At 43.0% G+C, this 17,066-nt stretch overlaps 1 protein-coding gene and 1 non-coding gene across 2 annotated transcripts in view; both read left to right on the forward strand.

The window, feature by feature from the left end:
• Positions 1-17,066, forward strand: part of CACHD1 (cache domain containing 1) — a 243,549-nt gene that overhangs the window by 94,456 nt on the left and 132,027 nt on the right. Inside the window, exon 2 of the mRNA XM_075557163.1 lies at positions 3,864-3,926. Within this exon, the coding sequence (XP_075413278.1) occupies positions 3,864-3,926 (63 nt within the window). The remainder of the gene's footprint in view (positions 1-3,863; positions 3,927-17,066) is intronic.
• On the forward strand, positions 11,628-11,818 carry LOC142438060 (U2 spliceosomal RNA). Its single transcript, XR_012782526.1, has one exon. It is a non-coding gene; the product is annotated as a U2 spliceosomal RNA (small nuclear RNA).

Raw genomic sequence — 17,066 nt, forward strand, 5'->3', positions numbered from 1 at the left:
TGGCCTGGTTGCCCAAAAGTGATTTTATTTTTGTTTATTCTAGAGAGGCAAGGTGAGACGGGATTGTTTGTGTGGGCAGTAGCTCGCACAGCGGTCGAGCTGGTCATCTCTCATTCATGGCGCTTAGGGGAGGCTCGCACAGCATCACCAATTCTTTGCTGTGTTTTTGTTTATTTCTGTTGTTGTTAAAGATTCCTGGTGGCCGGTGCTAGGCTACCGGCTGCTAACCAACGTGTCAGCACTTTGAACCCACCAGCCACTTCATGGTAAGAAACTGCAAGAACTATCAACCTTGGGAGCCCCGTGAGCCAGTTGTCCTCTGTCCCATGGCCTTCTTCGGAGTTGGAATTGGTTCGATAGCGATGGGTTGTTGGTTTTTTTACTGTTCTTTTATTTATCCACATCTGTTAGGTTTAGCGAATAGAAAAAATGCTTAATAACCCATAAAAAGACCTACATAAAATATTAGCACTTGTTAATAATTGTTGGGAGTCCTGGAGGTGGAATGGTTAAGTCCTTGGCTGGTGTGTTCAGCCACACAGACCAGAGAAACAAGTTCAGTAGCACTCACATAGGTGTCAATGTATGTTAGAGGAGTTATCGTGCATCAACAAGACACCCCGTCCCAGTCCACATCAAGTCCATAAGTCTGATACGAGGCCATGGGTCTGATACTAGTCCATAAATCCCTCTTCAGGCGTACGGAGCCACACACAATGATGCAGAGTACACGGACATCACTGGCTGGTGGGTGCAAAATCCTGTGGATCCACTGGTGGTGGTCCTGGCAGACAGAGAGGGGAAGTTCCCAAGATCCCCTTCTGAGAAGGCCACGCCCACCAGGAGGTGCCATCAGGCTGTGAACTGATTGACAGGCTTGATTTTGCACCTACATTTTTATATCTTCCAAGTCAACACAAAAACGATGTAACTACCGCAACTGGTCATTGAAAGGTGGGTGATCCGGACCCACCTAGAGGTTCCGTGTAGAAAGAGGTGGTGATCTAATTCCATCAGCAGGTCAACTCTGCCTCATGGCCTCGCTATGTGTCAGAACTGACTGAACAGAACCGCCTTTAATATGTATTATCGGGAGAAGAACAAAGCCTCTCACAAATTCTTTGTTCTAACTGAGCAACCACTCTTCAATGTAGACGCTTGAGGTTGGGCCTCTGGATGCTGCCTTGAGCAGGGCAGCTTGGGTGTGTTCCCCTGTCATTGCTCAGTCACCTCTTGGGGGGGGTCACCTTCCAGAAGAGGCCAGGCGCTGCATGCAGTGAGATCTCTCTCACAGCCCTGTAAACCCCGGGACCTTTGAAATCAACACATGTGTCAGGATTTGGAGAGACGATATAAATGGTGCTCATTTTTAGTAAAGACGTATTTTTGGTGGTGATTGTTGTTCTGTGATACTTGGCATAGAGGCTGGTCGGGTGGCTGTAGTGATGTGTCAGACATGGGCCCAGCTACTTGTTACTGTTGGCTGCCTGCTATCCAGCCATGGCACTGACGCTCAAGCATGTAGCCTGCTACCCACTCAGTGGTTATTCCAAGGGAGAAAGGTGGGGCTGTCTGCTCCCAGGAGATTTACAGCCTCTGGGACCCCAGGCAAGGTCTCTAGGAGTTTGAATGGGCTCCCCCGCAGTGGGTTACCCAGTTGTGTGTTCCAGACTAGAACTGCTGCGTAGGGGTTTCTTGACGCAGTGTTAAATAGAAGGAAGATCGCCGGGCCTTTCTTTGTGGAGCCATTGGCTGGATTCACACTGTGCGCCTTTTGGTTAGCAGTAGGGCAGAGCTACTGAGAGCAAGCCAATCCTGTCCACTACAGTTTTCCCCAGAAAACCGGGCATTGGGAATTGAAAGAATGGAAGTCTACAGTTTCTAATCTTGTCCCCTCTGAAATGCAATGCACTTGAGCATTCAGAACCCTGATACCTTTTGATGGAAAAATGTCCCCAGTGAGCTTGAGAGCAGATCCTTACAAACAAATGTATTCATGCACCTGCAGCAAGATGCGTGAGTACTCACACTATTTGGTATTAAGAAAGGCTACACACACACACGTCAGTTAAAGTTATGAATTGTCATCAAAGATGTTTGACTCATGACAAACTCTTCTGATTTTCAGAGCTTTTAATAGGTTGGCATTAACAAACAAGGGTTTTAATCTGCACTATATTCAGATATTAGATCCTGACCAGGCTTGTTGTTGTTTTGTTTTGATAAATAAATGAAATGTGCATTAGGTACCTAGGTTGCAAATTGCAAAGAAACCAAAGAGATAAGAGCACCAGATGTGGAGGGAGTCCCGGTACTCGGGGTCTAGTCTCAGGCTTGCCAAGGGGCTTTGGGTAAGTTACTTAATCTCCCTGAGGCTTAGTCTTTCAGCTCCAAAGCTGCAGTCAATTTGTGTAAATATTACATGCCATCTGCATGGGCGACACAATGTGCACTTTACTGGGGCCTTCAGTGGCCTCACAGAGTGATGCTTCTTGGGCTACGTACGGGACGGTGATGATGGTGCTACCTGTACTACCGAAGGGTCATATGAGACTTTCCTCAGTAGACTGAACAGGCTTAGCATTCAGTAAATATCAGTCAACATCACTGTCATTATCTTCCTTTTGAGAAATGTCTCCTAAAACCATTTCCCCCCCTTCTCCTACCAGCAAAGTCATGTCTAGGTAGGAAAGGGACAATAAATAGCTGTTGAATAACCAAATGGCCTCCCGGAGAACGATGGGGGGCAGCATGATAATTTGTAACTCAACTTTTCCCGACTTTAATTCCACCCTAACTCTTCCCAAATTTGCCCCGCCACCCTGCTCTTCTGTCCTTGGATTCCGCAGCTCTCGATGAACTTGGCACTTAGCTTCCGCACTAGACCCGCACAGGTGTACTGCTGCTTGGGAACCTGTCCCAGATACTGACAAGCCTTTGGCAGCACGATCGAAGGGAAAGAGGAAATATCCGCTGACATCTCTAGGTCTGACTGCTCATCTGGAGAGTGAGTTCCCATGGTACATTTAAAGCCTTAGGATGTCATGAGGCAGGCTCGCTCTCCCTCTCCCTCTCCCCCACAACATATCTGAGGGGTTCTCTTTGTTTTTTGTTTGTAGTGACAGCTCTGTCATTCTAAGGGTTCATGCAGCCGCCAGTCTTCGGCGGCAGACCACGTAAGGGGCAGTGGGCACTGCGGGGACCAGTTGGAGAATGCGTGTACTCGTGTGCCGGAGCATAGGCCGATGGCTTGGCATTGCGGCAGATTTCCTGGCGTGTAAGAACTGAATCTTCTCTTAAGGCCACACATTGTTGGCAAGTCCTGTTACGTTACTTCCCTGAGGGGGTGCTTGGGTAACGAAAGGGAGAGATAATATTGGGTAGGTACTGACTGGATAGGGACATGAGAGACTATGGAAAGAATCCTTTTTTAAAAAAAGAGCTTTATTGCATTAGATGTTAGCGTCTGTAAACAATTACAGCATTCAGGGAGTGCAGGATTTAAATGAGAAACACAACTTTGTCCGATTATACCAGTCGGATAAAATGGCATGGGCTCCGGAAATCTATAATTAAATGAATTTTTTAAATGAAAAATATAGTGTAACATCTGGTTTATTTCACTACAGAAGTGCCTGGGTATTGCTTACATAAGCGTGATTGACTTTGGCTGATACTTGGATTTCTCTGTGCAAAATTAACTGTAGTTAATTAAATTTTGTTCTCCCCGAGTCTCTTTTTTTGGTGGTAAACAAGTTATCCACGCACACACCCCCTCCGCCCCCTCCATAAGGAAAACAGCCACCGCATTTGGAAAGTCTTTAATGTCGGTTCACCTTCTCTTTTTCTTTTTGTTGTTGCAGCGGATATTCAACTCCTTCGTGTACACGGAGAAAATCTCAAACGGAGAGAGTGAGGTGCAGCAGGTAAGCCGCTGCGGAGTCCTTAACCTTCTCGGTCTGTGTTTTGCTTCAGGAGGCGGTCTCCTCCCTCCGCTTTCCAAGTGGTCTCCACGTGTGGTCTCTCGCTTGTCTCTGGACACTGGCATCTTGTCAGTGCAAAGACTGTAGCACATCTGAGGGCGGGGAGAGTGGTGGTGGACAGCCACTTCACACTGCGCTTGCCAGGAGTGGTCCACACCATGGTTATGTGGATGGTTGCTTGTTGTGCCTGTTAGGCTTTGGACGTATGACTTACTTAATTCCTTCTTTTGGGTGGCCTAACGGCTACACATTGGGCTGCGACCTGCAAGGTCAGCGGTTCGAAACTACCAACTGCTTCTCAGGAGAAAGACGGAATTTCCACTCCCCTTCAGAGTTCCAGTCTTGGGAACTCGCAGGGGAGAGTTCCACCCTGCTCTCTTGGGTCACCAGGAATTGACATGGACTCGGGGGCGGTGAGGTTTGGAGGGGTTTTGGTATTGTTTTGAAAGCTCTCTGGCTTTGGAGTCAGACTGACCTCAGGTTAAAATTTGGCTTTCCTAATGACCCTGCGTACCCAAACAAACCATTTAGGCATTGGAGCTTCAGAGTTTCCTCTGAAGTGTGAAAGGAACATGATACCTGCCTCCCAGGGCTGTGAGAATTAAATGAAGCTGTGCGAAATTAAGTGAGCAGAAAATGAACTCGGCGATGGGGACGGATGGGACCAGGGCAGCTCAGAGGAGGCAGAGGCCTTTTGTTCTTCACTCTCCCTCTCCCTGTTTCCCGCATCCCTTCTTTGTCACTCTCCCCCGACCGCTGGGGACACCCAGAAGGGCTGAAGCCAGATTCTGTTTGCTTTCTTTATAGCTGCCTTCAAGTAGGCTGGCTGCCTCCTGAATGAAAACGTAGTGTCAGGGGCCTTGGCCCTAAATAATTGATCTGCTTGAAAAGAAGGGTAGTAGAGAGGGCTCTGGGTTTTAATTTCAGCTAATCCACCAACTGCATTACAGTGTGTGACCCTTAACGGGTAATCTGAAGCTCGGTTTGAAACCTAACTTTAAGCACACACACACACACACACACACGCACACACACACATGCGCGCGCGAAAAATCAGATGCTGTAAGAAAGTGCTTCCACGCAATGGCAGGGCAGTGATGGTGAAGTACGCCATCATTTGACTCTTTGGATGCTGTCTGCTTTGATTCATGGGGAACAGCTTGATGGGATCTGAACTTCAGAAGTCCCATTCATGCAGCCCTGGATGGAGCTATTTTTAGGCTAGTTATTTATTCGTCACCACGGTGGTCTAATCGTGAAAGGCAGCTCTCCTGTTTTCTTCGTTGCTTCTGCAGGGTACATTTAAAGGGTGGAGGAAGCCCTTCTGCACATGTTTGTTTTTTGTTTCCTATCGGTTTTAGATGAAAAAAAAAAAGTACAAAGCGCACCAAATTCACTGAAATTGTAGTGAATGTGCTCCAGCTTGCCCTATCAAATCCCCTCTTCATAGTTCCTGTCTGTCATGGATAGGATTTTGTGTGAGCTCACCCCCACCCCCACCAACTTCGCCCATCTGTGTTAACTTGGCCGGGCTATGATGCACCATGGGTTGGTAGTTATGTCCCGATGGAATTTGGCAGTTATATAAATGACGCACTCTTTCCCCAATGTGAATCAGTTGTGAGGGGATCAGGGTGGGCTGAAGCACCCTTAATCAGGTTAAAACACTCATCGGATGGCAGGGGAGTGTCCCCGGGGTGTGGCCTACATCACCTTTATCTCACAAGAGAAAGAAGAGGACTCTCGTACCGCCAAGAAAGAAAAACTGATGGCATGCATCTTTTGGACCCACGCCTTGACCCATGCCCTGTGCGGAGGACCCAGTGGGCCCAGGGGGAGGTTAAAAAGGAGCCCGTGTTCTGAATTCATACTTCTAGCTTTCTAAAATGTGAGCAAACAATGTCTGTTAAAACCATCCACTTTCGGTCATTCTGTTACAGCAGACTACGTAAGTCACCCTCTTATATTTATTCCGACAAACTAAAAAGTGGTTTAGGGCCAGGAAATTAAAAGCGAGTTTGGTGGGAGAAAGCATGCTGCAGGAAACTTTGTGGGAGTCCAAAGGCCATTTGATAACATTCTAAGGAAACTGACCCAGGCATATCAGTTGTCCGTTTTCCTTGAAGTAACAGATACGAGGTCTTCTTTGCACAGTTCTCAAACGTGAATGCTGTTTTGTTGTCTTGAAATGATATCATGGCTTTGCTTACATAGCCAAGAAGAAGTTTGGAAGCCATCAATGAGAATGTTTTAAAAATCATAACAGCTTACTGAATAATTATAGAACACCATCACGAGCTACTTTAATGTTATCCATCACCTTGATTTTTGAAAATGTGCTTGAAGGAAAGATTGTTATTTTTATCACAGATGTGGAAACTGAAGCTCTGAGTGATGAAATCACCCCCAATTTTCTACCCAGTAGAAGAGGTGATGCTTAAGGCTTTGTGCATCCTATTGGCTGGACCAGGACTATCATTGGTTGGCTGTTACAGCATGGTCACTGCCTAGGATGCCACATGCCACGTCCAAGGTGTGAGCTCCTACCATCAGCCAATTGCTTGAAGGGAAGGTTTTGTTTTCGTTTTTGGTTGTTGTTGTTTTTTTTTTGCAGGGGTGGGGGTGGGGGTGGGGGGAGGGGTGGGTGGGGGGAGTTCTATGGGCTCTAGAAAAACTTGCTTGCTTTTACTGAGTCTTGACCCTGCATTCTGGGGTGTCATCTCACTGCTGGTTTTTGGACTTGAGCCAGTAGCCGGACTGCCAATCATGGAATGTCTTAGCAATTTGTTATCTTACCTACTGACCTTGCATTCATTTCACCTATGCATCCAGTTAGTCTCAGAACCCCACAGGGGGTCGCTGTGATTCGTCATTGACTTAATGGCTGTGAGTTTAGTTTTTTTCTTAGTAGCTCTATGAGCCAGGAGAAGCCTCCAGCCTGACATCTGAACCACAGACCTGGAAATGTGTGAGTTATTTCCTTGTTATAAACTCCCCTAAGCCTCGCCGGTTTGGCTTTTCTAGAGAGCCCAACCTAAGCCAGAGAGCTTGTGTTCAGAATGAACCGGACATAAAGTTTTACTTTGTGCATATTTTAACAGAGTTTTGTTTCGTTTATTCCTGTTTTCCTCCCTAAGGGGAGTCTCTGCTAAACTCTATTTTTATCTGGATAATTCAAGTGAAGGAGAATTGCTATGTAGTTGTTCTGATTGTCAAAGAGCTTTTCTCCCAGATTTTCTTGACCCAAACAAAACCATTGCCATCGAGTTGTTTCTGACCCATGGGGACTACAGGCCAGAGGGGTCCCCTAGGACAGAATATAACTGCCCCATATTGTCCCAGAGTTATAAATCCTCATGTATTCTGCCTTCCATTATTATTATTCCCTTTGAGCAATTGGTGAATTTGAACTGCCAGTTTTTAGGTTAGGAGCCAAGCATTTTACCATGGTGCTACTTACAAACCATTTTCCCACTGGATGTTGATGGGTATATTCTATATCTCCACCGCCAACTCAAGGACCCACTAGCCATACGTGACCAAATTAATACTGCAATGTGATCAGAGTTGCTGAGTAGTTTAAATTTTCCTTCCACTTAGTTTTAATTAAAGTGGTTCACATGGCTAGTAGGTAGCTACCATATATTAGGCTCTCTTGCAGCTTTATTTGTTAATAAATGTATTCTCCCAGCTTATTAACTTATCTTTCTATTAATATTTTTAAAGAATAACCTATTAATTTAAGTCAATCTTTTTATTTTATTGGTTTCTGCTTTACTGTTTTTAATGAAAGAAATTATTTTCTACCTCAAAGATCTAAAGGTGTTATATATTGTTTTCTAAAACTTGCCTTTCTTATTTAAGATTTCGTTTTGCCTGAAATTGGTTTTGGTGCTGGGTATGAAAAAGGTATCCACCCAAGAATTCTCATCTCCAAGTGCCTGAGCACACCCCATCGCTTTCTTTGCATAGGATGTACTTGTTGTTATCAGTCAATTTACCCTCCTATGTTTGAGTTCCTTTGGTTCAATTTGTCTGTTTCTCTATCATTGATCTTGGTAACTCATTATCTTGATGATAACAGTTTTATAGTAACTTTTGATGTAGGGTAACACACACAAACCCATTTATTTTTTCAGATCACCTCTGTGGCCCTTTGTTCTTACATATGACTTTAGGAGCAGTTTCTCCAGTTGCCAAAGAATTTGTGATTCCAATTGTGTTTATGTGGTAGTTACACAATCTGGTGTCAACTTGTTATGGGGTGGAGTCTAGCCTGTCAATCAGGTCGCAGCTTGATGACCTCATTTGGAGGCACCTTGGAGATAAAGAGTTCACTGGAAGCTAGATACAGACATACTCTCTGCTTCATATTCCTGATGACAAGACACGAGGAGCTACACTAGAGCCCCGGAGCTGGAGGAGCCATGTGGAGACCCATGCCAGCGCTGAGATGCTTACACCACCACTTGATCCACAAGACTTTCCAACTACTGCCCTGTGATCTTCTTGCATTCGGCATCATTACATGTGTTGCATGAGTCTGAAGAGAAATTTATAGATAGGTATCTGACATGGACTAATATCAAACTTATGGACTTGATCTGGCCTGTGTGGGATTGTTTTCTTAATATACAATTACTCTTTGATATAAAACTCTCTCTTACACACACATGAGGATCTCTGGATTTGTTTCTGTAGTCAACCCAGATTAACACAGATTCAAATTGGCATTTTAATTGGATGAATCTCTGGCTCAGTTTGGACAGCATCTTTTATGATAGAGTCTTCCTAAATACTAACATTGATATCACTCTCCTTGACTTAAATATATCTCGTGTTACTGGGTGACATCACTTGATTTTGATGCTTAGCAATCATATTCCACAGAGTGGAAATCCGACCCGGAGCATTTTCTGAGCTATAATCTCCATGGAAGCAGATAGCCTGGACATTCTCCCGCCGAGTGCTGAACCACTGCATCACTAGGGCTCCTATTGCTGTCCATTAGCATAGCTTATAATGTCTTTACAAAACACTTGCATGCCTGGGCATGTGTTGGTTATTTCTTCGGACTTCATTTTTTTTTAATATTGTGAATACTCTATTTTTAAAGTGTCCCTTTTCTAATGGTTGCAACTTAAGGCTTACAAAATGCCTATTTCATGTTCAGTTACCTTTTTAAGCTGCCCCAGGGACTCTGGTAATTTGCCCCTATTTTCTTTAGCATTGTCTATGCAGAGAAATGTGGAGAAAGGTGAGGAAAAGTCATTTTGATTCAATCTTCTTTGTGGTAGTTACATGATTTCATGTCAACTTGAAGTGTAGGGGTAGGGTCTAGCCTGTCAGTCAGGTCCCAGCCTGATGGTGCCTCCTTGTGGGCGTGGCCTCCTCATAAGGAGGGTCCTAGGGACTTGACCCTCTCTCTCTGCCTTCATCTTCCTGCTGGCGAGGCACATGGAGACCTGCGTGAGCCCTGGGGATGAGTCCACTGTCACTGGGTCCACACGACTGCACCCACCGATCGGTGACCTTCCTGCATTCTGCATCCTTACCCATGGCTGAATGAGCCTGAAGAGGGATTTATGAACTAGTAGTGGGCTTAGGGACTTGCGTTGTTCTGGACTGGGATGTTTTCCTGATACACTACTACTCCATGGGATAAAGCACTCTCTTACACATATATAAGTATCCCTGGATTTGTTTCTATAGCCCAACACATGTTAGCCCTTTTGTCTTTTATTTTTTGCCTCTAGGATTTTCAGAGCGAGACCGAATAAAAATAGCCATAGTGACTCTCCAAGATACACAGTAATTTCAATGTTTAATTTTAGGTGTATCTAATTTATTCTTCGATTTATGATGAGTTGTGTAGAAGGTGGGGTTTTTTTGTTTTTAATTTTCAAACATGCCTAGGGTTTCTCTAGCTATTTGGTTTTCTCCTCCATGCCTCCTCATTTTACTGAGAGCTTGATTCTCTGTGCTGCAGTCTTATGCAGTGTTTCCCATTAGATTCCCAATCTCTGTTCAAGTTCTGGTCAGTCTCCTATCCTTGGGGCCTTATGCTACCATCACAGTAGAAGTTCAGCGCCCCCAGATTGTTCCCAGATTTTCGTAGTGAAAGCAGAGGTGGGAGCTGGCTCTCTTCCCAGATTTCCAGCTATCGCTCTGTTTAGAGATTCAGTGCCCCTAACTAACTAACTAACTATATATATATATATATATATATATATATATTCTTTTTCATTTAGGCCACTAGCTTCTTAATATTTAACCACTGTATTTTTGTCTGATGAAAGACAAAGAATTTGTCTAATGAAAGTATCACTTTAAAAAAAAAAGAAAGTATCACTTTTATAATTTTATAGAAATTTCAAATAGATTAATTGATGCGCCATTAAATTTAGATCAGGGTCTTTAAAAGCAATAAGAAGTCCTTCTTGCTGTTTCCAAAGAAAGACAGGGCTTTCTACTCTGATAAAGAGTACAGAAACTCACAAGGGCAGTTCTACTCTGTCATTTAGGGTCACTATGAGTCGACATAAAATCAATGGCAGTGAGTTTTGTTCTGTTTTTATGTTTGGTTTGATGGGTTTTGCACTATCTAGAATTCTGATTTGAGATTTTAGTCCATCATTTCCCCTTTGGCCTAATGAAAACTAGCCTCCTTTCTCAATCAAATCTTATTGGAATTTGAATCTACATACCTTGGCAGTAAGTTGAATGTGGTGTTGAAATATTCTAGTTAAAGGAGAAAAGTAATTAAAACTAATGGAAACGTTTTGTGAGTCCTGACCAGTCACACAAAACTCTCCTTGAGAAAGGTTTTTCCTTGTTTTTTCTTATTCTTTCTTTTAAATTAACCTTCAGAGTGTGGTTCCAAATGGCTTAACAATGTGCTTCAAATCTTTTAATTAGTTCAGTCTATGTAGTTTTGCTGCCAAAGAAACTATGGCAACAGCTTTGGGAAAATAAAATCCCTTGAGCACATTTTTGTGTGTTATACCTCCCATAAAACTCCATTTTTGAATACTTTAAGAAACCAAGTTGTGTACACACATAAGAACATTAAATGAAATGGAGCGTGAATTCAGAAAGATAAATTTTCAATAAAGCTCCCAAAAGGTAGTGAAACATGGTCCTGTTTCATAAAGCATTAAGCAATGAAGAAGAAAAAGATCAAGTGTTTCTTGGGTACTGGATGGGATCAATAAAAAAATAAGAATTCCCATGGACATGTTTCCAGTGTGATCCATCTTTTTAAAATTTCAAATATTCTGATAATTGTTCATGCCAATAATCAAGGAGATGGCACTTGTAACAAGATTTTATGTCAACATGCACCTGGGTTGAGGTAGGAATGGAGTCCATTCTGTCAACCAGGTTACAACCTGATGACGCCTCCTTAGGAGTGTGGCCTATTTCTAAGAGAGACATTGGCACCTGCTCCTCTCTCTTGCCCTTCTCTGTGACTCCACACCCACCAGCTCGTGACCCTGCTTCTGCTTCTGTGTCATCAGTCTGCAGCCACGTCAGTCCCAAGGGGGTTCTGGCTAACATCAAACCCATGGGTTTGGGTTGGACGGGGTTGAAATTCTTTCTTGAAAATGAAGGACTAATTAAAGCATTGAAAATTATTTCTTGATTGCTTCTCGGCCATTTGGCTAATATCAAGTATAGTATCTGTTCTTATCAGTTTAATATCTGATACATCCTCTATCCGAGGACAATATATTAAATGGATTTTTGGAGCAGGGAGATGGAATAGGAGCCTGCTCCATCCACTCCACGCACCGACCTGGTATTGCAGTACTTCCAGGAATGGTGTACCCCCTTTGGGGGAAGTCGAAAAAAGAGAAAAAATATTTCTTGAGATAAAGTTCTTCATCTATAAACATCACTAGCTTCGTTTCCTAGGTAACCCAGTTTATAATACGGCACCCGTGCTTCCATAGTGTCCTGTTTCCCACACAGTTGGATTGCTGACAGCGGCCAATGTTCGAAGCCATGGGAATTCTTTTCCAAGAGTGGAACCTGATTTTCCAAACCACTTCTACATGAATGTGCCTGACTATGCTGGGGCATTCATCCAGCCGTTCTGCTCTTGTAAGGTGCCCATTTTTGTCTCTTCTGGATCATATCCATTGGCACGCAAGCCTGCTGTTATCTCCCCTGTGCCTTAAAGGAAAGTCAAAACAGGGGACCCCTTTGTGTGACGCCGCTTCCTCTCCAGACTTGCTCCCCTCTGTTCTACTTTGAGGTGTAGCCCCAAGAGCAGTCCGTGCCCCCTGGAGTCTGTTCTCCCATTCTCAGCTAAACCCACCGAGGCAAGGCGTCGACCCCCACCAAGCCAGCAAAACAGCCCTTCAAGGCCACCCCTGTGGTCTCCGCTCTGCAAAGCCCGGGTGTTCATCGGACTTGACCAACGTTAGTTTAACTCCCTCCTTTCTTCCTGGGTCACTTTTCTGGGTGGGCAGATTTTTAATCATCCGTTTTCTTTTAAAGCTATAGGTTTTCATTTTGTTTTCAGTTTAATCTTGACCATTTTTGGAAGCTGGATTTTAAAAATAAATTTTTCTGTGGTTCTGAATTGTCAGATTGGTTTGCATAAAATTATTTAAAATATACTTATTATCCTTTTACTATCTGAAAGATATTTACTTGTGTTTTATTGAGTATGCCAAAGCATTCGGCTGTGTGGGTCGTAACCTTGAGAAGAATCGGGAACTTCAGCGCACTCAATTGAGCTGCTCACACGGGACTTGTACACGGATCACGAGTCAGTTGTACGAACCGAACAAGGGAAGACTGCATGGCTTAAAATCAGGAAAGGTGTGCGTCAGGGTTGCATCCTGTCACTAATTCAAGCTGTATGCTGAGCAAAATCATCAGAACAGCTCGCTTGTATGACGAAGCATGTGGCATCATGGTTGGAGACGGGCTTATTAGCCTGCTAGGTTCAGGTAACACAACCGTCTCTGCTGACGGTGTGATAGACTTAAAGTACACACTGATGATGTTCAAGCATTGCTGCTCTCAGTGTGGAGGAAGACCCAGTGTAAGGAAGACCCAAATCCTCATAACCAGGCCGACAGTGATGAAGTTGTCGAGGATTTTGCCTTGTTTGAATCCACAATCAGTGCTCATGGAAGCCACAGACAAGAAGATCAAAGACAAGTTGCATAGGTAAATCTGCTGCACAACATCTCTTTAGAGTGTTGAGAAACGAGGATGCTTGTTGCTTTGAGGACAGAAGTGTGCCTTGTCCAGGCCCATGGTATTCTCCATCACCTCAGAGGCTCACGTGAAAGTTGGACATTGAATAAGGAAAACCAAAGAAGAATCGATGCATTTAAGTTGTGGTGCCGGAGAAGAATCTTGAAAGTGTCATGGGCAGCTAAAAAGACAAAGCTATCTATCAGTGTTGGGAGAAGTCAGCCTGAGTGCTCCTTAGAGGCAAACATGGCTAGACTTCATTGTACCTACTTTTGACACATTGTCCAGAGAAGCCAGGCCTGGGAGCAAGACATCATGTTTAGTAAGGGGAGAGGCAGGCCCTCAAGGAGATGGTTTGACCCCTGGCTACAGCAGTGGTCTCAAGCATGGGAACCATCGGGATTGGGGTGCAGACCGGGCAGGGTTTTGTTTGGTTGGGCATCGCCTCACTGTGGGGTGGGGTGGGGGTGGGGGAGAGACCGGGCATATGGCACCTAGCCGTGATGATCCGAAGGCCAGAATAACAATAAAGAAAAAGTATTACAACTAAACAAGATTCACAAAAGCATCAACCTGGCTATCCTGGCAGAATTTGAGAAGGGGGCTGGGTGGTGGTATGTAAAACTGAATCAGGAGACCCCGCTTTTCATGAAATTAACTTGGCTTTGTTGATTTTCTCTGTGTGTTTTCAATTTCATGGATTCATGTCTCCTTGTTACTGTCTTCCTTCTCTTTAGGTGCATTTTAATCGTTTGCTATCTCCTTAAGTTGGAACATCAGGTCCTTTATTTTTACACCTCCTTTTAAAAAACAAATACTGCTTAGGTACATCATATAATTTTTGACTTGTATTTTTGTTACCACTTAGTATTACATTTTGGGGGAAAGTATACCTTTGACCTATGTTACTTTGACATATTGCTGAATTTTGGAAGACTTGAGGTCTTCGTTCATATTATGATTTTAAATTTATAATTTGCAGCATCTAGAATTTTGTGAATTTATTGAGACCTTGAATTTCTGACTCGGCATGTGCACCATGCTGGTGAATATGCCATGTGATCACTAAAGAACATGTGTCCTGCGGCTGCCGCATGTCCTGTTCTTCAAATATCCCATTAAGTTAAAGTGGTTGATCATATTACTCAAATCATTTATGTCTGTGGATTTATGTCTTACAGAATTTTATTATTTAACGAGAGGGTGTTAATGTTTTCATTAATATAGCTGTGTTTTTAAGTTTTATTCTGTTCATTTTGCCTAACAGTGTTAAGCTCTGTGTGCACATTTTTATTGTCTTTTAATAATAGTATTACCCTTTCCTTGAAGTCTGCTTTATCTGATACTAAGATAGCTACTCCGATACTTAAAGCTTATTGTTTCTGTGCTATAATATGTATTCTTATTGTAATCTACTTAAATTTAGTATACATTGCTTTACATAAAACTAGGACGCTTGCAATTCTAGCATTACAAGTCTATTTTCTTTTTTTACGAGTGTTTTCACCCTTTGTGTTCAAATTATCTTCCTTATTGCATTTGCATATATAATAAATTGCATGTCTGTGGTAGGTTCTGTTCTCTCCTTTCATGCATGTCGGATATTTTGATATTTTACTCTTAAGTCCCAGAGACAACAACTCTTCTCTTTTTTAACAAAGTGTTTCAACCTTCAGATTGGATCATTTCTATTGATTTTTATTTGTTAATTCTTCTATGCTATTTTTATTTAATTCTTATCACAATTTCACCAGCAATATTTTTTCAACTTTTGATACTCTGTTTTTCAATTCCAGGATTTCCATCACTATTTTTTAATGTATTTATTTCTCTGCTTATATTTTATCTTTCCATTCACTATAAGGAGAATTTCCTTTGCATCATTTAGTATAATTATAATATGATGTAGATGTTTTAAAATTCTGTCTCCCAATATCGATTTTATGAATGTTTTACCGTGAATTTTACTTGAAGTATTTAAAATCTGATGTTCCATTTCACTAAATAGTATCCATTGGGGCACAATAAGAAACAAGCATATTTTTATAGGAAATCTATATTTAGAGGATGCTAAATATTCCAAATACTTACCTAAGTACTGCATAATTTACAATGTAATCTCAAGGGTCCAGCCATGAGAGGATTTGGACCAGCTCAAAGTGATGGGTTATGTTCTACCTAAAGAGGAAGGAAGAGACTTACATAAGGCTGCATGCCTGCATTCACAGCAGCGGACAGTGACTCTGCAGAAGAGCAATTCCCGAGTAGCCTACACGCGTAAAGTAGCTCTCTCAATGTTGAACGTAGAGTCAGCTTTAGAAAGATGGCCCTTGATGGACTTAAATGTAAATACTCAGTCCTAAGGAGTGAGAATGGAGCCCTGGTGGCAAATGGTTAAGTGTTCCTCTGATAATTTAGAGGGGTAATTTGAACCCCTTAATAGCTCTTGGCAGAAAAGATCTAGCTATCTTGTAAAGATTTCTGTTGAAGGACCCAATGGGACAGCTCTTCTGCCCTTTAAGGTTGCTGTGAGTCAAAAGCAACCTGTGGATAGCGCACACCTGTGTGGTGTTTTGGAATTGTAGACATGCCAGTGATCCTGGAGATGAGAAAAGTTAGGACACTTGTCTTTACTCTCGTTGGATGGCTGTGGCGGGAGAACTTGTCCTGGAAAACCAAGGAGCCTCATCATTTGTGTTGGGCAGCCTGAATTCCAGGCAGAGCAGTGTATTTGCTGTCTCTTCGTCTTTTTGTCATACTATGGTAGTTTGCATGTTGCTGTGATGCTGGGAGCGGTACCATTGCTATTTCATAACCCCATGGTCACCCATGGTGGATAGGTTTCAGTGGAGCGCCCACCTAAGAGAGACTAGGAAGAAAGAGCTGGCCAGTGAAAACCAAAAGAGTAGCAACGAGCACTGTCTGACATAGTGCCGGAAGAGGAGCCTCTCTGGTAGGAGGGCATTGGGGAAGAGATGCCATTGTACTGTAGATTTGGCCTTGACAATGTGGATGGAGGAAAACTTTCAGGACTTTTATGTGCCAATGTAGAGCAACTCAAAATAAGGAGTAGCTGCAAACATCCATTCCTAATTAGAATATCGCATTTATAAAATATGAATCTAGGAAAATTAGAAATTCTCAAACTAATCGGAATGTGTAACGATTGATATCATAGGGATTGCTGTTTTTTGCTCGGTGCCGTTGGTCGGACCCCATGATCAACAGAACAAAAGCCTTGCCCGTTCTTGCACCATGCTCTCCATGGTCCTATGTTAGCACTCATCATTCAGTCAACGTCAAGACTTCTTTGTCGCTGCCCCTTTATCTTACCAAGCATGATAGTCTTCCCCGGACACTGGCCTCTTCTGATAATCGTTCAAAGCGCATGAGACAAAGTCTCACTATGCTTGCTTTTAAGGAGCATCCTGGCTGTACTTCTTCCAAGACAGATTTGTTCATTCCTTTGGCAGTTCGTGGTACTTTCAATGTTCTTTGCCAATGATGGCACCTAACAACAAAGCCACAGGGTAAGACCTAGAAGATGGTTTTTGATGTGTGCGAGCTGGCACCTTCTTACAGTGATTCTTACATAGTCAAACTGCCCCTGTAAGGTTTTCAGAATTTCCAAAAGAGAATGACCACAGAAAGGTACTGGAATGATCTTGGTGGAGCTTTAAATAGAATCTTTGTTTCTGAATTCTTACAGAAGTTCTTCCTTCTAGGGAAATTTGGTTGTGTTATTTAACTGTGCATTGCATGACAGGTAGGAAATGAACAATGGTTAATAATAATGGGCAGTAGTAAGAACTCTTTTTCTTTTAATTCTGACTCCTAGTACCTTGCACTTTGGTAAGCATTCAGTAA

The sequence above is a fragment of the Tenrec ecaudatus genome, chromosome 1, assembly GCF_050624435.1.
Source record: "Tenrec ecaudatus isolate mTenEca1 chromosome 1, mTenEca1.hap1, whole genome shotgun sequence".
Lineage (NCBI taxonomy): Eukaryota > Metazoa > Chordata > Mammalia > Afrosoricida > Tenrecidae > Tenrec > Tenrec ecaudatus.